The following is a 23,271-nucleotide window of genomic DNA, read 5'->3' as shown; positions in this document are numbered from 1 at the left end:
AGTGATGAACATTGTCAGAGAATACAGCAGGATATAGATCGGCTGGAAAATTGGGCGGAGAAATGACAGATGGAATTTAATCCAGATAAATGCGAAGTGATGCATTTTGGTAGATCTAATGCAGGGGGGAGCTATACAATAAATGGCAGAACCATCAGGAGTATAGACACACAGAGGGATCTGGGTGTGCAAGTCCACAGATCCTTAAAGGTGGCAGCACAGGTGGAAAAGATGGTGAAGAAGGCATATGGCATGCTTGCCTTTATTGGACAGGGCATAGAGTATAAAAGTTGGCATATGATGTTGCAGTTATATAGAACGTTGGTTAGTCACACATACTGCGTCCAGTTCTGGTCGCCACACTACCAGAAGGACGTGGAGGCTTTAGAGAGAGTACAGAAAAGGTTTACCAGGATGTTGCCTGGTATGGAGGGTATTAGCTATGAGGTGAGATTGAGTAAACTAGGGTTGTTCTCCCTGGAAAGACGGAGGTTGAGGAGCGACCTAATAGAAGTTTATAAAATTATGAAGGGCATAGATAGGGTGAACAGTTGGAAGCTTTTTCCCAGGTCAGAAATGACAAACACAAGGGGTCACAAGTTTAAGTTAAGGGGGGCAAGGTTTCAATACGGATATGCGGGGGACGTATTTTACACAGGGTGGTGGGGGCCTGGAATGCACTACCAAGCAAAGCGGCTGAGGCAGACACGCTAGGATCATTTAAGACTTATCTCGATAGCCACATGAACAGGCTGGGAATAGAGGGATACAAATGGGTGGTCTAGTTAGGAACACATGATCGGTGCAGGCTTGGAGGGCCGATGGGTCTGTTCCTGTGCTGTATTGTTCTTTGTGTTAATGTAAGCCGACTTGTGACACGAATAAAATAATTTAGTGGGATACATAAATGGGGTTATGAGGATACAGCGGCATTATGAGGATACGGGGTGGGGGGGGGGGGGGGGGGGGGTGGCTGGGTGAGATGCTCTGTTGAAGAGTTGTTGCAGATTCAATGGGCTGAATGACCTCCTTCTGCATTGTAGGGATTCTATGATATAAACTCTGCCTTTGCTCCACATAAGTGCAAGTTCTATTTCCCGCACAGCCAGTCCCAGTGTCTCACAAATCTATAGTCCTTCCTCCTCCACTAACTTTGCAGCCACAAATTCGTCTGCTTTATCCTCCTATTTTTACAAACACTTGCACATGGTACTGGGAGTAATTGGGAGATAACGATTTTTGAGGTCCTGTTTGCTGATTCCCTATCTAGTTCCTTAAACTCTACTTCAAATAGTTAGCTGTAGTGTATTCTGCTTTTAAAATTGAGAAGCATAATCTGTGCATCTGTTTGCTACATGTGTGGATCAGTAATAGATGCAGCCTCTTAATAGAAAAATTACTTTCATCCATGGCTAACATCTGTGCAGTCTTTCCTAAACGATGTATCACAGTTGGTGGGCAGTGGTGTTTTACACCTGTATCTGTTGTCACACGCTCAATTGTAGCATGACATATTATTCAACTGAAACTCATTTTTAATCGACCCACTAAAATCTGTTCCTTTGTAACATTTTAGTTGGCGGTTGTGAATGGATTAAATCAGCTGTTTTCATTTTTAATCAGTGCACTGAAGCTAAAATTTGAAACGAGTCAGCTAATTGTGAAAGCTTTTCAGTTTGCAAGAAGAACTAATTGGGAAAAATCTTGGTTGAGTCGCTCGGCAGAATCTCTTTGGGTTCTTGATTGAGCGGGATCAGTCATACCTTTGTAATTCTCCCTGGTGTTTCTGTTGGAACAATATTAGTGGTGTCCATTAAGAAATCCTGACTGGACAAATTAGAACCCACTTTGCATGGAAATCAGAGGCTACCTGTATCATGTAAATGTTTTTTTTTTTAAGATGACGTTGAGAAATGGAATGTTTTATATCTCGAAACATCATTGCTATTTTCTTGTTACAGCCTTATACTCCATCATCCTGTTCTGCGTCTTCCTCTGGATTCCATTTGTCTACTTCTACTATGAAGAGAAGGAGGATGATGATCCCAATAAATGTTCTGTAAGTTCCTACAAAATAGATACATGACTTTTTGCATCATGTAACCAGGACACCAGGCATTAGATTATGAGGAAAGATTACATAAACTAGGTTTTAATTTCCTGAAAGGTAAATGATTAAGGGGTTGTTTGATCGTGGTGGTGGAGTCAGGGACAAGGGGATATAACGCAAACGATAAAAGTCTGAAACTCTTCATCCACTAAAAACAGTAGATGCTGGCACAATTAGTTAATTTTAAATCTGAAGTTTTCTCTAGATTCCCATATAAATCAAAATGAAGCAGACAAAAGATGGATAGAAATGATATTTATATCAGCCATAATCTAATTGGAGAAAGCTTAAGAGGCTGAATGGCTTACTTTATTGGTTCCGAGATGTGGGAGTTGCTGGCAAGGTCAGCATTTATTTCTCTCTAATTGCCCTTGAAAAGGTCGTGCTGAGTTGCCATCTTGAATTTAGTGTGATGTAGGTACCCCCATAGTGCAATTAAGTAGCAAGTGTCAGGTCTTGCCTTCAATTTCCAGCTATATTTGTCTCCCTTTTGAATCTGTATTCGGGTCTCCATCCTTTGCTAAACTATTTTAAAACCCCTCCAACAGCACTAGCAAACCTCCCCATGAATATTGATCCCAATGCTGTCGAGGTGCAACTCTCTGGCTTGTACAGGCTGTTTCCCCTCTGCACTGATCCCGATGCCACAAGAGTCCACAGCCTTCCCTCCTGCAGTCACACATTCAGCTGCACTATCGCCATTTTCTGTACTGCACATGGCACTGAGTAATATACAGATTTTTATCATTGATATCCTGCTGTTTAATTTCTTCCTCAGATCTCTCAAATCTGCCAACAGGACTTCATCCCTTTTCTACCTAGGTCTTTTATACCAATATGGATCACAATCTTTTTTTTTCACCTGATCTTTTTTTTTCACCCTCCAGCCGTACAGTGACATCCTTGACTCTGACATCAGGAGACATTAAATAGACTTAGGGCTATGTTCTTTGAAGTTCAGAAGAATGAGAGGTGACCTAATTGAAACATATAAAATAATTCAGGGTCTTGGACTAAAATAGATGCTGAGAAGATGTTTCCTATTGCTGGGGAATCTGGAATGAGAAGTAACCATCTCAGAGTAAGTGTTTGGTTATTTAGGACTGAGAAGAGGATACAATTCTTCACTCAAAGGGTTATGAATTGTCAGCTGTACTAGAGCTGTGAATGCTCAGTTATCGATTATATTTGAGACAGAGATCGATGGAGTTTTGGGTGCTAAGGAAAATTAGGGATACGGAGATAGTGCGGAAAGATGGAGTTGAGGTAGAAGATTGGCCATGAGCTTGTTAAATGGTGGAAGAGCCTTGAATGACCAAATGGCCTACACCAGCTCCTATTTCTGATGTTCTTAGACAGGGTTAATTCCCACTTGGTACAAGATGTGCATTTGATGGGACTGAGGTGCCTTGCCAACTATCTAAACTTACCAGAAATAAAACTGAACTTCAGACTTAAGTTGACCAAGCATAAAACTTGTTGAGCCACTAACTGAATTTCTTGGCCGAACCCTCTGCCTTAATAGAGAAAGCTTTAAAACTAACAGCAATAGTACTCACTAACCAATCACACCTTATGCCATGTGATATGTTTTTGTCACCAAATATATGCTGCTCCTGCTGCCAGTAGGTTCCGGACCCTGGGGCCTCGCCTCCTGCTCTATAATCTGCTGCCCCTGCAGTCTGATAAATATTCGGTGAAAGTGAATTATCTTCCTCCTCTTCAGAATGGTATCTTTTATATCCAGCTGAAAACATAGACGGGGACCGGCTTTAAAATTTCATCCAAAAGAAAGCACCTCAGTGTTGCTCTGGAGAGTCAGTCTGGATCTTTCTACTCAAGTCTCTGGAATAGAATATGAATGCTTTACTATCTGACTCAGCCAAGAATTCTATAACTAGTCAAATCTTATGGTGGAAAGCTTTGCAGCATTGTGAGGTGATTGCTTGCTATAGATTAATGCTGTGTAAGGGCAAGGCAATTGGGGATGGCCAATGCATGTTGGCCGAACCAGCAATGCCCACATTCCATGAAATAATTTTTAAAAATCCCTACTCAACCTTATTTGCTGGTGTACTCCTTTGGTACACTGTGTTCTAATCTGTCGCACTGTTATCATTACCTGCAACGATACTCTGCACTATTGCCTTATTTTTTGTCTTTATCTTTCCAAACCACCCCTCGCGTGAACCCTCCACCCTCTTTTTTTTAGTTTAAAGCCTTCTCTATGGTCCCAGTTGTACAATTCACCAGGACATTGGTCTTGGCGCAGTTTGGATGAGGGCTGTTGGACTTATACAGCTCCCTTTTTTCCTATTACTGGTACTAATGCCATATGACATGCCATTTCTCCCACATCAATCTTTTAGTTACATATCCAACTCTAATCTTATTTGCCCTATGTCAATTTGCTTGTGCCTCTCGTAGTAATCCAGAGATTATTATCTTTGTGGTTCTATTTTCTAATTTATTCTCTAACTGCTCACACTCTGTCAACAGGACCTCATTCTTGGTCCTATCTGTGTCATTTGGCACCCATGTGGAACATGACTATCTTCCCTTCCCACTCCAAGATGCTTTCCAGCCTGGAGAAGATGGTACAGGAGAGTCAACACAATCATTTGGGCTCTTGCTCTCAATGGAAGAAAACAGTTTCTAACTATGCTCACCATTATTATAGCTCTATTACTTTCTGCTCCCTCTTTCCTTTTGAATGCACCCTGCACCTTGGTGCTGTAGCCAGTTTGCTTATCCTCCTTGCAGCTTCTCATCTCGTCCGCACAAGCTGCAAGAACATCAAATCTGTTTTATACCTGCGCGGGCTGAGGCTCCTTCATGGTACCTTTTGGATCCCCATACCTGTTTCATTCGCAGTTAACCTTCCTGTCCCTGACCATCGAACAAATCCGAAGTACGCAATATTAGGGGTGTGACTGCATTTTGGAACAAAGTGTCCAGGTAACTTTCCCCCTCCCTCGTGCATTTCAGTGTTCAAAGGTCAAGTTCCAGCTCATCAATTCGAGCCACTTACTGCAGTTGTAGTTGGCCAGCTCCCATTGTCTAGAGCAACAATTCATCAACTGCCCTGCCATCTTCATTTGGCTTTTATTTAACTAATTATGTTTCATTTATCCATTGTTCTGTTATGAAGTCTAACTAGTTAAACTATACACTTCATATTATGCTTACATCTCCCCTTTGCTGGTTTAAACTATGGCGTGGAGATGCCAGCGTTGGACTGGGGTAAATACAGTAAGAGTTTTAACAACACCAGGTTAAACCTGTTGGACTTTAACCTGGTGTTGTTAAAACTCTTACTGTGTTAAATTATGGCCCCAGTTTAGAAGAAAAAAACTTAACTCACTGGCACAGTGGTTCGCATTGCTGCTTCACAGTGCCAGGGGCTCAGGTTCAATTCCAGCCTTGGGTGACTGTGTTCTCCCTGTGTCTGCATGGGTTTCCTCTGGGCGCTCCAGTTTCCTCCCACAATCCAAAATTGTGCCGATTAAATGGATTGGCCATGCTAAATTGCCCATTAGTTTCCCAAGATGTGTATGTTGGAGGGATTAGGTAAATATGTGGTGTTACGGGGATAGGGTGGGAGAGAGTCAGAGATTCGGTGCACACTCGATGGGCCGAATGGCCTCCTTTGCACTGTAGGGATTCTCACCATCTGCTTCAGGTCCATTCTGATAGCTGTGTCGTTCAGGACCCGACCAGCTTGGTCAGTATTGGTGCTATCGAGCCACTTTTGATGATGGACTCTAAAGTCTGGAATTAAGTTACTGATGACCATGAAACCATTGTCAATTGTCAGAAAAACCCATCTGGTTCACTAATCTCCTTTAGGGAAAGAAATCTGCTGGCCTCACCTGGTCTGGCTTTCATGTGACTCCAGAGCCACAGCAATTGCCATCTGAAATGGCCTAGCAAACCACTCAGTTCAAGGGCATCTAGGGGTCACAGAAATCACAGAAACCCTACAGTACAGAAAGAGGCCATTCGGCCCATCGAGTCTGCACCGACCACAATCCCACCCAGCCCCCATATCCGTACATATTTTACCCGCTAATCCCTCTATTCTACGCATCCCAGGACACTAAGGGGCAATTTTAGCATGGCCAATCAACCTAACCCGCACATCTTTGGACTGTGGGAGGAAACTGGAGCACCTGGAGGAAACCCAGGCAGACACGAGGAGAATGTGCAAACTCCACACAGACAGTGACCCAAACCGGGAATTGAACCCAGGTCCCTGGAGCTGTGAAGCAGCAGTGCTAACCACTGTGCCACCGTGCCGCAATAAATGCTGGCCTGCCAGTGACGCCCATGTCTCACGAATGAATAAAAAAAATTAGACTGTGGAACAGTTCTCCCAATTTTGCAGCCAGTCCCCAAATTACGCCTGTTCCTTTGTTCTTAATGATATGACCTAATTGTTTACAACTGCTTGGTCATTGTTAAACTGGTTGATGCTGAGTGATGTAATTATGTGTCTCCCTTAGATTTAAAAAAAAGATTTTGCCTCTTTATTATAGTTGAATGGGTACTCCTGAACTGGAATACAGCTGTGCGCTTTAACGTTTCTATAACTTGGTACGTTGTGTTGGCAGCAGCATCTGTTACTAATGAGAGGTTTACTATTCTGTGCATCAGAATGAGTTCTGTTGGGTATTCAAGGAGAAGCATCCTTCATGTGGGAAAGGAAGAAATGTCTCCTTGATAGATGACTCTTCCTACCAATCCATCACTGTTGCAAATTAAAATAGCATTTTCTTAGGCAGCTGCAAAAATTTGCATGGCCCATAGTTAACTCTGTGGTCCATTGTTTTTTTGTGTGTTGAACATTTAAAGCTTTAAGAAATGGGATGTGATCTGTTTTTCATAACCTACTGTCAACTTGTGATTACAAACAATTTTGGTGAAAATAATAAAGCCTCAAACATTCTAATAGAACATACTTTAAGTTTTAAGGGAAGAGAATGTGATGGTTGCACACAATCACAATTTACTTTGTGGACACTGAATAGAACTGAACATAGGCACCTTGTATTGATGACATTACCTTCCTTTTCATCAAGTGCTTTCCTGGCCATTTCATCATTGATTATGGCAGGCATCTCCCTTTCCCCCTTATCACCAACCCCTACTTTAACCGCACTCCCTAAAGTAATTTCAATGCAGATTTTCTGACTGTCTCAAAGCCCCAGTGCACCATATTGTTTAGATTGGGGTGATTGAACAGCAGCTGTGTCTGACCTCCAACAAACCAGAAAATCACATCGTCTGATTTCAAAGCCTAACTAGCATGGTCCTATTTATGCTCCTATTCAATCTTTGCTGATTTAGCCCTGTTTGAATTTTGTAGACTTGCCAATTTGTCGCTAGCTTTTCCTTGGTATTTTTGTTTCAGTGGCGGATAAATTCAATATCAGAATCTGATACTGGAATCTGTTAGTATCAACAAGCTAAGAGGTATGCAGAAATGGTGGATTTAAACTGCCCTCTGTGGTTCCTATTTACAAGCCTCTACATCTTGCAAAGAGTAAAAGTTTGGACATATCTAATCTAGATTTAAATAATCTTTCTTTGTGTCATTATGTCTCTTTACTGTTTTTGATTTCTAAACAAAATAGTGAAGTTGAATCAATAGAAGTAGTGCCAGTAGATTCCATGTGATTTGCATTGATGAATTTAAAGGGAAACTAGATCGGTAAATGGGGAAATCAATAGGAGGATGAGGTAGAGTGGGAAGAGGTTGCTGGTGTGGAGCACAAACAACAGCATGGTTTGAATGGCTTGTTTCTGTGCTGTCGGTCCTATGGGTAGGATTTTCAATTTGGGGTGGGAGCCTGTTGCTGGGATAACTCCTGCATCTCCAACTCCGCTGCAACTGTGTTGCTCACTGGACATATTTGTAGAATATCGGCATTTATAGCCAGATAGAGTATAAAAGGTGGGAAGTGTTGCTGCAACTGTACAATGCATTGATGAGACCACACCTGGAGTACTGTGTACAGTTTTGGTCCCCCTATGTGAGGAAGGATGTCGTGGCATTGGAGGCAGTTCAGAGGAGGTTTAATCATCTGTGAACATCACCACAGTGTTCAGCACCATTCGTGACTGCTCAGACCTTGAAGTTGACCATATCCAAATGCAGCAAGACCTGGACGTATTCAGATTTGTGCTGGCAGGTGGCAGGCAACATTCATGCCACACAAATGCCAGGTAATAACCAGCTCCAACAAGAGAGAATCCAACCATCTCCCCATGACATTCAATGGCATTGCCATCACATGATTGGCACCCTTTCTGCCTCCTTAAACGTTTACTCCCACCACCACAAGTGCACAACTGACAGTAATGTGTACCATCTGCAAGAAGCTCTGCAGCAACCCATCAAGGCTCCCTTAATAGCAGCTTCCAAATCCACAAACTGTCACCTCGATGGACAAGGGCAACAATGCAGGGGAACAACACCACTTTTAAGTTCCCTTCCAAGTGACACACATTCCTGACTTGGAATTATATTATATTGCTGTTCCTTCACTGCCACTGGGTCAAAATCTTGGAGCTCCCTTCCTAACAGCACTATGCATGTAGTTACAACATATGATTCAAGAACATAAAATCATAGAATCCCTTCATAGAATAGCAGAAGGAGGCCATTCGGCCCATTGAGCCTGCACCGACCACAATCCCACCCAGGCCCTATTGCCGTAACCCCACATATTTACCCTGGTAATCCCTCTGACACCAGGGTCAATTTAGCCTGGCCAATCAACCTAATCCACATATCTTTGGATTATGGGAGGAAACTGAAGCACCCGGAGGACACCCATGTACAGACAGGGAGAATGTGCAAAATCCCCACAGTGACCCAAGGCCGGAATTGAACCCAGGTCCCTGGCACTGTGAGGCAGCAGTGCTAACGTGCCGCTCACCACCACCTTCACAAAGACAATTAGGGATGGGAAATAAATGCTGGCCGAGCCAGTGATGCTGCACATCCTGTAACAGAACAGATACTTAAAACAAATGATCAAATTGGGGACGGAGACCAACTTGATACCTGATTCGTTGTTCTGAATGTCTTCAGAAGGTGGAAGCTGTCTGCAGAATATGTACAGCAAGGGCAGATGGCAGCCATGATTGGGCCTGCGGCTGTCTTTCTGAAGAGAGGAGGCAGCATCTCGGAGGGCCAGCAGCCTAATTGTGCAGGAGAGTAGCCATACAGTCAAGTGAAGCTAATAAGCACAGTCTGGAACAAGATCTCTCGGATCCTGATACTTTCCGCTTCATAAAAGAAACCTTTCACCTCAGCTCACTTTGAACCCAATAACTGTGCACTGTGTTTGGTTTTGATGAATTCTTATTTGAAAATTGGATTCTTGTCCTCAGCCAGTAAACAAGCTCCTTGAAGAGTTTAATGGTCCGTTAATTGAAGGCGAGCAGGTTTCCTGCTTTTCCTCATTTTTGCCCACCCTCAAATATTTGGTGCGTTTCTGAGATATTGGGATCCAGCCACACCCTCCAGGATTTTTAATAGTGTCCACTTCCGTTTTCAATCTAATTGGCATTTCAAAATCCACCCCTTCAATTATATGCAAATCCAAGAACAGAACTTCTTTTAAACGTTGATATCCGTGTTTGTCCAGTCAATGGGTTGAGGTCCCAGTCTAAAGTAGATGAAGATATAATACGCTTACTACTTTCACATTTTAAATCTTGTTGCTAGCAGCTTTCAGGTTAACTTAGTTCGTTCAATTCCAAAATGTGTCTTAAAATCATAATATTCAATTCAGAATCTGGATCTCAAAAGGAGCAATGAAGTGGATTCTTTATAGCATGAAGTATTTCAGGTCTAAAAGTTTAACTGTTAGGTTAGTGTGATGTTAAATCTATTATCACTGGTCTCTGCTGTTTCTGTTATGGTGATAGGTTCGGAACCTGAATGTACTTACCCATCTACGCACAGAATGCAACTTTTGAAATGGGCGTTGAACTGCAGCTACAATGCATGTAGTTATTTAAATTGCCATGATTAGTGGTAATGTAGTGATAGGAGTGTTGCATTTCGATTTCCTTTTCAAAAGTAAGTTTAATTTGGAGAATTGACATGTGACCTTGACTTTGAGATTTCTTTCTTTGCAACTTGTTTAGTTAAAACTGTAACTATTTTAAAATCGGATACATGTCGCTCTCACTTATGGTTGATCTTGATACTGACAGGAATTCCCTCTGTTCTTTTCAGCAAGTGAAGAATGCACTGAAGTATACCCTGGGTTTTGTGTTTGCCTGTTCCATCCTCCTGTTAATTGGGTAAGTTTATTAGAATGAAATCAATTTTTTGTTAGCTGTGTGGCGGTGTTCAAAGTGCTAAATTGTAAGCTAAGTCTGGTGTTGCATTATTTATGTAATCTCAAAATTTTCAAATTTCGTGGCTTAAGGAATAATTAAACTACAATTGCAGCAAGCAAAACTGCAGGACTTTCATTTTATGCCCTGCGTTTCTCAGAATTGCCCCGCTCCATTCATTTTGAAATGGGGACACTGATGCTGACAAATGTGCAGCCAGTTTTCACATAGAAAAGTTCCATGGACAATCCTTGATATTTTGTTTGTAGTAATGTTCACTGAGGGAAGTCTATTAGTCAGGACAATGGGAGAGCTCTCTGCTCTTCACACTGTGCTGATTCTGTGAGTGGACAGTATTCTTGGTTTAATGCCTGATATGGAAGAACACATGCCCAGCATTGCACTGGAGCATTATGTACTCAAATTCAATGCACAGGAAACAGGTTGGGGCTGTATTCAAAAACACAAAGTGGCTGCATAATCTGCGAGCCCAGTGCTAAGTGACTTTCAAAGATGGGATTTATCTTGATCATGTATTAAATCCTTTTGTGTGTATTCAAAGAGTAAATTGATTTGAGCTCAGAGGAGGGAAAGTGTTTTAATCAGAGTGGTTTGGGAATATGAAAAGCAGAATACTTAGAGGCAGAACATGTCAGTATATAAGCGGGAACTGCATACATTTTGATGAAATAAGTGACTGAGGGATATAAGAGCTAGACAATAGTATTCCATTTTTGAATTTTGGGACCTGCCAGTTTCTTCTGTCAATGTACCTCCCGTAGTAAAGGCTGAGTCAGTACAATGGCCTTATCCAGACAAAGTGGCTTTCTTCTATTCTCTGATGCAGCTGACACTGCTCAGAAATAAATAAAATTTACTGAGTTGTTCTCTTCCTCCACTGTCCCATTCAAGGAATGTGTCAGGCTAGTCCTCACTATCTGGAGCAATGCAGTTGAGATCGGGATTTTAGGTCAGAGTCTAGTTCAAATATTTGAAACCTAATTATCTATCGTTGGGGCTGAACAACCTTAGACTTGTCCTATCTTTCATTCCTTTTTATTCCTTTTTTCACATGCAGCAGTATCGATTAATGCTGCATTGTGAAAAAGGAATGCTGGGGCAGCACGATGGTTAGCACTGCTGCCTTACAGTACCGGGGACCTGTGTTCAGTTCCTGGCCTGGGTCACTATCTGTGTGGAGGTTGCACATTCTATCCGTCTCTGCATGGGTTTCCTCCGGGTGCTTCGGTTTCCACCCACAGTCCAAAAATGTGCCGGTTAGGTAGATTGGCCATGCTAAGTTGCCCCTTAGTGTCAGGGGGACTAGCAGGGTAAATGCGTGGGGTTGTGGGGATAGGGCCTGGGTGGGATTGTGGTCGGTGCAGACTCAATGGGCCGAATGGCCTCCTCTGTACTGATGACTCTATGAATTTAAGACCATTGTGTTGATGCGAGTAACTGCAGTTGTCCATTTCTCCCACTTACAACAAGAAGATACAATCAAACTATTTAAGATCATGCCATCTTGCAACCCTTTTATTAAAAACAAGTTCTAACTGAGATTCGTGTATTTGTTTATTTAAATTAACATTGAAATTATTACAACCATGAATAGCCAACCATGACAGCAGTTCAGTCATATTCACGGCAGATAGCTGTGACAATTTGCAGTGAGTCGACAGGCAGCACTATGTCTCAAACGTACACTCGGATTATCCAAACCAGATCATCCTAAATATTGAAACAGATAAAAAATTCATTTTGGTGAATGTGAATAAGTCATAGTGCTGTTTTGGAGAGCTGCAGACACAATGGCTGAATAGTTTCTTTCTGCCCGGTAATGATTCTGTGATCTGCAGGGTCCAAAAACACAACATCGAATGATAGTTACTGGTTGTCAAGGTTTCATAATTTTATCAAAGAATAGAACTGCAGAAAATAAAAGTCCATCCAAAAGACAGCGAAGAAGGAAAAATGGGAAAGTTAAACCACTGTTGTCTGAATGTCACCGTTTTCAGTTATATATTTCTCTGATCAAATTGTGCCATGATTTTGATCCACCAGGACCACTACCCTGATTCCATGTTTGACCCTGAATGGATGAATACTCAGTATGTATATATCTATGAAAATTTGTGGTATATCTTGAAGTCATGAGGTTACTCATGCATGTAATGGTGGGGAATATTCCACTCCAAAATGCTGTAGAATGAATATGACTGCAATGAATAAAACTGTGCCACATTTTCCAGTTTCTCAAACAGATGGAACATGTCCAGATCCCTGTTAGAGCTTCTGTACTTAATCACCTTTAATATTGCAATTGCAGTGATGCAAGAACAACATTTTTCTGTCATCCATCTGGTCTTGCAAACCTTGATTAATGGCTGCTGCCAGGTTAAGCCCCTCTGTTTAATCTGCATGTTCAGCAGACTACATTTATCTTGCAATAGGTTTACTTCAGAAACATCTCCGTATGCTTCACTTTTTGATGTGATATTTAGTCACAATAGTTTAGCCGATGGGTGATAATTGGTGCAATTAGAGTCTTTTAATTTTGTCTGCAGTATCTTCAGACTGTGTCCCTACATTGCCCCTGTGGTGGTATTTCATTGTGGCTGTGTTGCCAAGGGGCAGTGTATATAACATGATCATTAATAATTCCAGTAGGGAATTCGGGAGAAACATCTTTACCCAGAGCATAGTTAGAAGTTGCAACAAGCTATAACTTGGAAAACTTGAGATCAATAGCAAAGATGCATTTAAGAAGAAACTACATGAGCACTTCATGGAGAAAGCAATGGGAAATTACGCTGGTAGGGTTGGATGAAGGAGTTGGCAAGATGGTCGATGTGGAGCTGAAACAGATGCACCGAGAAGCCTGTTTTTGGGCTGTATGTTTTGGGTTGTATATTTTACTCACATCAGTTTGAATTCTAGTTTGCGTGCAATGCTTAATCAAGCACTGCTGCCAGTTGAATTGTGGCAGAAGTTATTTTTTAAGAGATTGAATATAGAGTTTGACATTTTGGACACAAATCAACTTTGATGCTAAGAAAGTAGGAACTTGGGGAAAGTGAAATGACAACTCGAAGGGATGCTTCTGTGTAATCAATCTTTCGGTTAAGTGTGATACTTAAGAAAATTGTACTAAAGAAATCCAAGATCAGAAAGTTAAAAACTTAATTTCAAACCAGTTAAGTATAAGTTGATAAAGTCATGCTCTATAGTTTGCAATGCACAATAATGCAGTAACATGATGGATGCAGGTATAGGTTACTATTTTGCTCATCCATCCAAAGAGTCTACAGAAAATTGAACTTGCTGCCCAAAATGGGTCTTAGAAGAGTAAAACCCCAGAGCAATGTAACTCAAGCCAATGCTCAACGTTTGCCTTTAATGTACCATTTCATATATCTATAAGGTTCTGTTTTAATCGCCTTCTTTCCAAGTTGAAGAGCACAAGTTTCTCTGATCTACCTTCAAAGCTCAATTCCAATATTGGGTTATTTTCTGATCTGCCTCCAGGGTTTGAATGTTTCCTATTATGTTTTGCATGACAAGAACTGGACAATGCATTGGTTGATCATTTTAGGGCAATAACCACTGACTTGTACTCCACCAATCTATCTGTAATGCTATGGGAAATTGGACCTCTTTGTAAAATGCATGCAAGGAAGTATATAATTGAGGCATGGCAGCAAATTTTGCATGCCTGTTAAGGAAAGCCACAATGAGAAGAAAAGATTGACAATCATTCTAAACTCCTTCAACAACACAGTCACTGTGAAACAGTATGGCAGAAGCTTGGGAATGAGCCCTTGGTAAAGAGGAAGACATTTCTGTCTATTTTGTTCTACTTTGCAGCAACAAGATATGTGCATAAGAAACACATTAACCACTTGTATCTTGTATAAGCTAGCAGCATTACACTGTCTTTAACAGAGTCTGTCTTTCAGTCTGGGTGTTGGATGAAATGGGGTGCACTCTGTATGCCTGCCCCTGTTCCCTTAATCACTGTCAGTTTATAATCACAATGTTGGAAGAAAAGGAGCGCCATCAATTTTGGAAGTTACAACCCTGTTGACAAGAGGCAGTCTTTTGAAGCTTCTCATTGTGCTGGAGCTTGTTTTTCTGTTTTTACGGCTATAATCATAACCAAAGATAGAAGGAATGAGACAAGGGGGGGAAACATAGCCAGTTTCTTCCTTGTCTTTATCACTGTCCTCTTCCCATTTCTCCAAATCCTTGCCTTATATATACTTGAGGATTGACTACAAATCCATGCTATTCATAGAAGCTTAAGGTGACTCACAGTTCTTCCCTCCCAACACCTGCATAAAAGTGCACTTGCTACATCCAATTAATTTGTTCCATTGTTCATTCAATGGATGTAGGCTTTGCTGGATAGGCCAGCATTTATTGGCCATCCCTAATTGCTCTCGTGAAACTGGTGAGTGGCCGCCTTGAACTGCTGCAGCCCCTATGCTGTAGGTACACTCCTGTGGGAAGGGAGGGTGAGGCGAGACCTTGAGGATCCAGGCCTGCTTTCGGGCAGCATGGATGTTTGACTGCTTCCCTCCTTCGTGTCAGGGGCTCGAGAGAGGCCCTGGGCTATACTCCTGCCGATCATCTTTCCTTCAGGTTCCCAGGGGCCTCTGTGCTCCTCCATGGCATGAAGGGGCAACTAGAGTGAGATCCAGAAGCCTTGCCATTCCCTGGCACTAACACTCGTGGTTTCCCAGTGCCTGCATTATGCAGTCAAAGCCCTGCACCAAGGTCTCCACTGCAGATGCCAACCCTGCAGTGTTGGCCTCGGTGCATTGCAGCAATAGCATCACCTCCTCGTGTAGAAGGCGATGGGACTCCTCCAATCGGCCTTGCACTCCAAAGAGGGCTACTGTCATCCCTTCCTGATACTTGCGACTCTGCCTTTGCAGCTCCAGCAGTGATGGGATGACAGGGCCCAGGGGCACGTCATCGGCAAGGGGCTCAGCAGAGTCCTGAGCTCTGGCATCCCTCCAAGTGCAGGTTCCCCGAGTTGTCCTTGCCTCTGCCTGCTGTGGATCCTCAGCTGTGAGGTGCTCACCAATACCTGCACTGGTGCCGTGTATGGGTGATAGCCTGTGACGTCTCTTCAGCGGTAAGGTTGGAAAGTCCTCCTCTGAGTTGCTGGAATCCACGGGGCACGAGGATGGTCTGGCCTGTTCCGCTGGCCGGCCTGCCAAAGAAGGGACATGGCATCACTGCACTACAGGGGATACAGTGAGAACATTGATTACTCAATTGAGACATGAGGAATGACAGCATATATATGTTGAGGATTCTCGTGTTTCTCTGTTGCCCTCAGCACGGGCATGACTCCAGCTAGCTACGCCCTCTAATGCATGTTGAGGTTGTTCTGCAGTGATGCAGAGAGGAAGAGTGTAGATGGGAATGTTGACATTTAAGATGGCGATGAGATGTGACAGACATGGGGATTGGGTGGGAATTGGAATGTGAGGAACATAGCAGCTACATGGGGACCATGGAATGTGGGAGGGAGAGGGGATTGTGGTGTTGGTAAAGGTCAAGATAGTTGAGTGAGAGAAAGGGTTGGGCATGAGGGGTGTGCGAAGAGGTCCACTGGGAGACTAGGGGTGATTCACTTACCCTGGCTGAACGATGAAGATCATTCCTCTTATTTTGGCCTACTGCCCGTCCTCTTCTGGAGTGCGCTTGCACTGACCAGGACTGCCACTGTATCCCAAATGGGGGTGGTGTTACAATTCAAGTCAGAATTTTTATTTTATGAAGCCCGATCATAAGTTTTGCACTTGGAATTTGGCGGGGATAAGCATGATGTGTTTCACTTCAGATATGATTCTCGTGACCCACTAGGGGGCTTTTATCAAACAAAGTTTATTTAAGAATATAGTTAAAATGTATAGCAAGAAAATTAGCAATAACTTTTATCAATTACAAACAAAAACAAAACAACTATGATAATGTATAACCCTTAACAAATATATCTAAGATGTTCCAATCAAACAAAAAACTTCCTGTAGACAAAAACCCTTTCCACAGGTTTAACGCAGCAAAGACTAATGCTCACGTGGTACTGGAACTGAGTTCTTTGGTTGGAGAATTGAAACCCTGAACTCTCAGCCTTGTAACTTCTTGCAGTCCTCTGGATACATTCAGAACAGTTTGAAGTCAGAATAGCTTCCCAGAACACCAGGGAGAGACTCTGGTCAAGCCACCAACAACAGGTGTTCTACTCCAGGAAAGCAAGAAGCCTTGCTTTCAGCAAACCAGCAGAATTTCCAAAACCAGGGTGGGAGAGTAACACTTCTTTTCAGCTCGATGTTCCTTCTAAAACTAAAAACTGCAGCCAACCAAAACAGAAAATGAAACCTTAAATTCACTAAGAAGAAAAAAACTGTTCAAAACTCATGACCTTCCTCCCAACAATGCAGGGTCATAAAAGATCCCAGAATAAAAATAAACAACCCCATTTAAACCACTGAAGGAGCAATAAAAAGACTTCCAGCAGACGGCCTGGCAGCAATGAAACCAAAACAGCTTGTAGCTGCAGAGAACATTGTTTGAAAAAACATTTCTTAAAGGTACACTAACGTCACAATGGTGACCTAGCTGGAAGACTGTCTCCTGGAGCAGGGGTAGTGTGTCCACTCCATCCAGCATCCTTGAGAGGGCCCCCTCCAAAAAGCACGGTGTTGCCTTCTTGCCTGCCATCTCCTGCAGTTGTTGTGGAATAAGTGCCGGGGAGCCATTTATATGGAGCTCCCCAGCGCTTGCAGCAGTTAAGTCGTTGCGGAGCGGGCGAATCAGAGGGAACACGCTGATAGAGCGACGTGAAACTTGTGGGCATAAAAGTTATCGCTAATGAGGCATAAGATTCGACCCAAAAACACACTGGCGCTGTCGGCGGGAAACTCTCTGTTTTTTGAGCCAGAACCAACTTGCTGCCATTTTTTGGTAACAGTAAGAAGTCTCACAACACCAGGTTAAAGTCCAACAGGTTTATTTGGAATCATGAACTTTCGGAGCACTGCTCCTTCATCAGGTGAGACTCACCTGATGAAGGAGCGAGACTCAGAAAGCTCCTAATTCCAAATAAACCTGTTGGACTTTTTCTGGTGTTGAGAGACTTCTTACTGTGCCCACTCCAGTTCAACACCAGCATCTCCATCTCATTGTTTGGTCAGATATTGCCCTACAATTTACAGTTCAATTAATGCAAACCAGACTAGATTTTAGAAGCTGTTTCAATCATTAAAATTCCCCCACCGTGTTCTTAGAGTTAAGCATTCAAATCTCACTGGATTCAGAATAGCTTCCACCTTTGTCCTGCTTACACAAGCTTAGTTTCTTCAAGACCAAGATAATCATCCAGATCACTGAAATTGGTCTTTGAGGTAACTATAGTTGTGAAAGGATATTTGGCCCATCTTAATTTATGCCTACAGAAAGATATTGAAGTTCCTGGCCTCCAGTTGTTTAAACTTTCCTTGGGCTTCTTTTAGTACTCGACCTGTTATTATTCATGTATTGATCATTGAAGAAAAATGATCAGATATCATGCCTAAAATTTATTTTTAAGTTTGAATCATTACCCATTGTTTAATGTAAAATAATGCTGTAGGTTTGCTGTTTCCAATCCATTAGGTAATTCATTTCCACATTCTGTTTGAATTTAACTTTTTTTTGAGGAAAAACTGCCTTCGTTGATCAGGCTAAGCTGTTAACCAGGTGCAATGTTCCTTCATTAATTGCTGTTTAATTAACTCCTCACTTGAGAATCAAGCGTACCATTTTTCTTTCTGCAGCACACCAGCGGTTGGTGTTTATTTTAAAAGGCATTTTCTCATCAAGATTTCTAATTAAAGTTTTAAATTATCTTCAAATATACGTTGAAGGGAATGACTTTCAAACCTGCACAGTTAGCGCTATTTTTAGGCAATTTTTAATTTGTAACAGTGGAGTTGGTGAGATTTGGCCAGTCTGTTGCAAGGCGACATATCTCTTGTAAGTTTTCTTTAAACCTGTTCATAGACCACTTTAAAGTGTGTGATCAAAAGCCATCTTTAATTTTTTTACTCCATTCTTAAAGTTACAGAGCCAATGCTCAGAGTGCCAGGCAAACCCAAATCCTTGCTTGCTCCAAAAACCAAATTCAAAATCCAGTTTGAATCCAAATCCAAATCATAGAATCCTACAGTGCAGAAAGAGGCTATTCAGCCCATCGAGTCTGCACCAACCACAATTCCACCCAAGCCCTATCCACATATCCCTACATATTTACCCACTAACCTATGCATCCTGGGACACTAAGGGCAATTTAGAATAGCCAATCAACCTAGCCTGCACATCTTTGGACTGTGGGAGGAAACCGGAGCACCCAGAGGAAACCCACTCGGACACATGGAGAATGTGCAAACTCCACACAGACAGCGACCCGAGCCGGGATTCGAACCCAGGTCCCTGGAGCTGTGAAGCAGCAGTGCTAACCACTGCTACCGTGCCGCCCACCGTGGCATTTAAATCTTTCACAACCAAGTAGTTAAGATTACCCTCTAAAATAGCAATTCCCCTCTTTGAAGTGTTCGTATAATTACAACCTGTTACACATCTGTCTAAGGAAATCACAATTTGCGATGATCTTGTATGAGGAATTCAGGCAATGCATGTCAGGTGCATCTGAAAAGTAAAGGTTAAAGCTTTTATTACTGACACAGGTTCACATCCAATGCCTAGAGTATTTTTTTTTGCTGGCAGTTGTTTTCCAGCAGTGCTTGGTTTCCCCAACATCCCCACAGGGAGTGGCACAGTGGTTAGCACTGCTGCCTCAGTGCCAGGGACCCGGGTTTGATTCCCAGCTTGGGTCACTGCCTGTGTGGAGTTTACACATTCTCCCCGTGTCTGCGTGGGTTTCCTCCGGGTGCTCCGGTTTCCTCCCACAGTCCAAACGCGTGCCGGTTAGGTGGATTGGCCATGTTAAAATTGTCCCATAGTGTCGGGGGGATTAGTTAGGGTAAATGCATGGGATTATAGAGTAATGGGGATAGGGCCTGGGTGGAATTGTGGTTGGTGCATACTCCATGGGCTGAATGGCCTCCTTCTGCACTGTAGGATTCTTTGTTTTCTCTGAGTATTTTCCTTTGCCATTTACTTGTATGGCTCTCATGGAGAAACTGTCTTTGTGGTTGCTGCTGCATTGAATTTAGCTTCAAAGCTCAGTTTGGACGTTGTTGGACCATGTGAATCAGTTGGCTTTCCCCATTGTTACTTCCTACATACTTGAATCACTTTCTAACATCCTATAATTGGTTCTCGTGTCTTTCTGCTCTTAGTTTTAGTGTGAAGGACATTGATTAGAGAGAAATGGCATAGATAAAAAGCTTAATCTTGAGAGAAAATTAAATCTTTGGCCACAAGATTTTGCTCTTCTCTAATTCCTTAAAGGTTTTGCTTAACTTGTGCACCTTTCTCCAATGCTGCTTTCCCATGATGATAATTGTAGCGGTGTTTAGCAGAGAGTTATAAATGTAGTTGACAATCCTCTAGGGTGCAAAAGCTGTTCACAAAAATATGGTGGGTAAAGAGGTTTTGAAGATGAGAAGTGCCTTTCCAGCCCTGATCCTAGCTACAGATAGGGATTGACGTTACAGATGTGAATGTTCACCCATGAACTGAGGGTAAGATTTTCAGTGAATTAGTGTGTAAAATTATAGAATGGTTACAGTGGAGAAGAAAGTCATTCAGCCCATCATGTCCATGCCAGCTGTCTACAAGAGCAGCTCGGCTAATTCCACTCCCCTCCACTTTCCTGTGGTCCTGCACTTTTTTCTTTTTGATCTGTTTTTTTCAATTGCCTTTCGAAAGCCTGATTGCATTTGCCTCTACCATGAATGAATAGAAAAAAAGATTCACTAATGTTCTTTAGGATAGGAAATCTACTATCCTTACCTGATCTGGCCTACATTTGATTCCAAATCCAAAGCAAAGTGGCTGACACTGAGTGCTGCCAGGGATTTAATTGTTGGCCCAGTCACTGATGGCAAAATCTCTTCGACAAATTTAAAACAAATTGCTCATTTAAGCGAGATTAGGAGAATTTTTTCTGAGGGTCACGTGTCTCTGGAACTGTATTCCTCAAAAGGCAGTGGAAGCAGAATCTTTGAATATTTTTGGCAGAGCGGGTTATTGTTAGGCAGGAATGTGGGGTTGAAGTTACAGTCATATTAGCCATGATTTTATTGAATGGTGATGCAGGCTGTAAGGGTCTATTCCTGCTCCAGCTTTGTATGTTCTCAACTGGTTTGCAGTCTTGGCATGGCTGACTACGCCATCTTCCTCCAGTTCTTTCCACCATTGTCCAACTGAGTGGAACTGCACTCTTCTGGTTCCATGCTTATCTATCTAGCCATAGCCAGAGAATCACCAAGAAGCTCTTTCTATTTCCACAACACTAACAAATTGGTATTTGTCGTCAATGATTGTTCTGTTTGATTCATTTTTATAGAATAAATAGACTCAGATCTTATCGTTTTGTGTACCCAGACATAAACGAAAGAGGGGCAGTTTTTTTTGGAATGGATAATTGTATTATAACTACTGCCATGTAGTGCTTTCTAACTAATAAATCAGTTCTATTTTAAGAAATGTAGAACTGGAGCACGAGATAATTATCTATCATATTTTGTCATGCCATTTGTTATTTTTAAGGTAAAGAGATGTCACAGTCCAATGCCACTTCACTGTATGTCTCTGGACAATACATAGCAGGTGTAGAGCATAAGGGCAGTGGCTTCCCTGTGCCAGTTCCTATCCAGGATTGTGATTATAAAAGAATTCATGCTGTGAATGCACAGATGTCCTTTTAAATGAAGATTCCAAGGGTACAAAAATTAAAAAAAAAAAAAATTTCAATCATTAGATCCCAAACATCTTCAAGTCCGTAAAATGTTTGATTTAGAAGTTCACTTTTATTTTCCTTTTGAATTAGAGTTTTTTTTTGCCAATTTATTTTTTTCTCGATCTCTCGCTCATTAGTGCCACACATCACGCAGTGGCCTAGAGAGTGACGAGGATTTATGCCTGATCAGTTTCAGTGCCTTTGTGTGTATGCCTTTGAGTATGCAACAACAGCCTGGGAATATATATTTCTTTCAAAAATGAAAAGCGTATTGTGTGAATGCACAATGTGTCACAATAAACTTTTGCGTTTTTTGTTCAGCCACGTATTCATTTTAAATTACTGACCTTGAGTGGCAAAATTTGTTTTAACTTTTGACACTGAAACCTCCATTTTGTTTAATAATCCATTCTTGGAATGTTAGCATTGCTGGCAAGGCCAGCTTTCACTGTCCTTCCCCAAAAGCCCTCGAAGATGAGTGGTGAGTTGCCTTCTTGAACCACGATTATGTAGGTTTAAAGTTTAAAAGTTTATTTATTAGTGTCACAAGTAGGCTCACATTAACACTGCAATGAAGTTACTGTGAAAACCCCCCAGTCGCCACACTCCAGCGCCTGTTCGAATACACCGAGGGAGAATTTAGCATGGTCAATGCACTTAACCAGCACGTCTTTGGAAACCGGAGCACCCGGAGGAAGCCTAAGCAGACACTGGGAGAACGCACAGACAGTGACCCAAGCTGGGAATCGACCCCGGGTCCCTGACGCTGTGAGGCAGCAGTGCTAACCACTGTGCCACCGTACCACCCCCACAGTGCTGTTAGAGAGGGAGGTTTGGACACAATGTGACCTGAATTTAAATTTTTCAGATGGTTAATAGTCTGCAAATGCTTTAGGGCACCCTGAAGTCATGCTATATAATTGCAGGTTCTTTGTAATATCTAACTACAGAAATTTTTACGAACATTTAAAGTATGTTTTTTTTTCTTTAACATGACAGAAAATCCTAAGTGTAGCAAATAATTACTAAGTTAATCAGTTGCAAGGTTAATTGGTGGCATCAAACAAAATTTATGAATTGTGCTATTCATGGCTTTTTTACAAGATCGCAAGTTAAATGCAGGTGATGGATGCAATTTGCATCAAGAAATGTGCATACCATAAATGAATGTGCTGAACCTAATATATTGCATTATGTAGTGAAGTGGATGATGAATTGGGCTTATTATTTAGTCTTTGGGTAAGAGGTGCAAGTATACCCATTGTTAAGGAGTGGCGATATAGTTCCAAATCAAGATGGTGAGTGCCTTGGATAGGAACTTTCAGGTGGTGTCCCCCATGCATCTGCATTTTCCCTTCCACGTGAAAGAGATTGTGGTTTTGGAAGGTGCTGTGGAACGACCCTTGGTGAGTTGTTGCAGCGCATCCCTGGTGCTGAATGACGCTTCAGATGCTGAATTGTTCCGATTATACAGGCTGCTTTGTCCTGAATGGTGTTGAGCTTCTTGAATGTTGTTGTAGCTGCACTCATTCAGGGAAATGAAGCATAATCCATTCCACTCTGACTTGTGCCCTGTAGATGGTAGACAAGCTTTGGTTTTCATAAGTGCATGAATTGCATCATTATTTGAAGAGTTGTTCCTGGAACTGAACACTGCAATCATCAGTTAACATGCCCACTTATGATATGATTAAGGATGCTTGTGTGGATTTGATTTGATTTGATTTGATTTATTATTGTCACATGTATAATAAATGTGACATTTATTACACATTGTGTAAAGTGAAAAGTGTTGTTTCTTGTGCGCTATACAGACAAAACATACCGTTCATAGAGAAGGAAATGAGAGAGTGCAGAATGTAGTGTTACAGTCATGGCTAGG

The 23,271-nt window shown here is 42.0% G+C and overlaps 1 protein-coding gene across 2 annotated transcripts in view; it reads left to right on the top strand.

The window, feature by feature from the left end:
• lmbrd1 (LMBR1 domain containing 1) overlaps window positions 1-23,271 on the top strand; it is a 237,771-nt gene that overhangs the window by 84,899 nt on the left and 129,601 nt on the right. For both annotated transcript variants that reach the window (XM_078213300.1, XM_078213298.1), the window contains exons 4-5: window positions 1,962-2,059; window positions 10,365-10,432. In XM_078213300.1, coding sequence (XP_078069426.1) covers window positions 1,962-2,059; window positions 10,365-10,432 — 166 coding nt within the window. The remainder of the gene's footprint in view (window positions 1-1,961; window positions 2,060-10,364; window positions 10,433-23,271) is intronic.

The sequence above is a fragment of the Mustelus asterias genome, chromosome 5 (genome assembly GCF_964213995.1).
Source record: "Mustelus asterias chromosome 5, sMusAst1.hap1.1, whole genome shotgun sequence".
NCBI lineage: Eukaryota > Metazoa > Chordata > Chondrichthyes > Carcharhiniformes > Triakidae > Mustelus > Mustelus asterias.
Note: the sequence above shows the minus strand (reverse complement) of the source record. Positions and strands in the feature narration are given on the sequence as shown.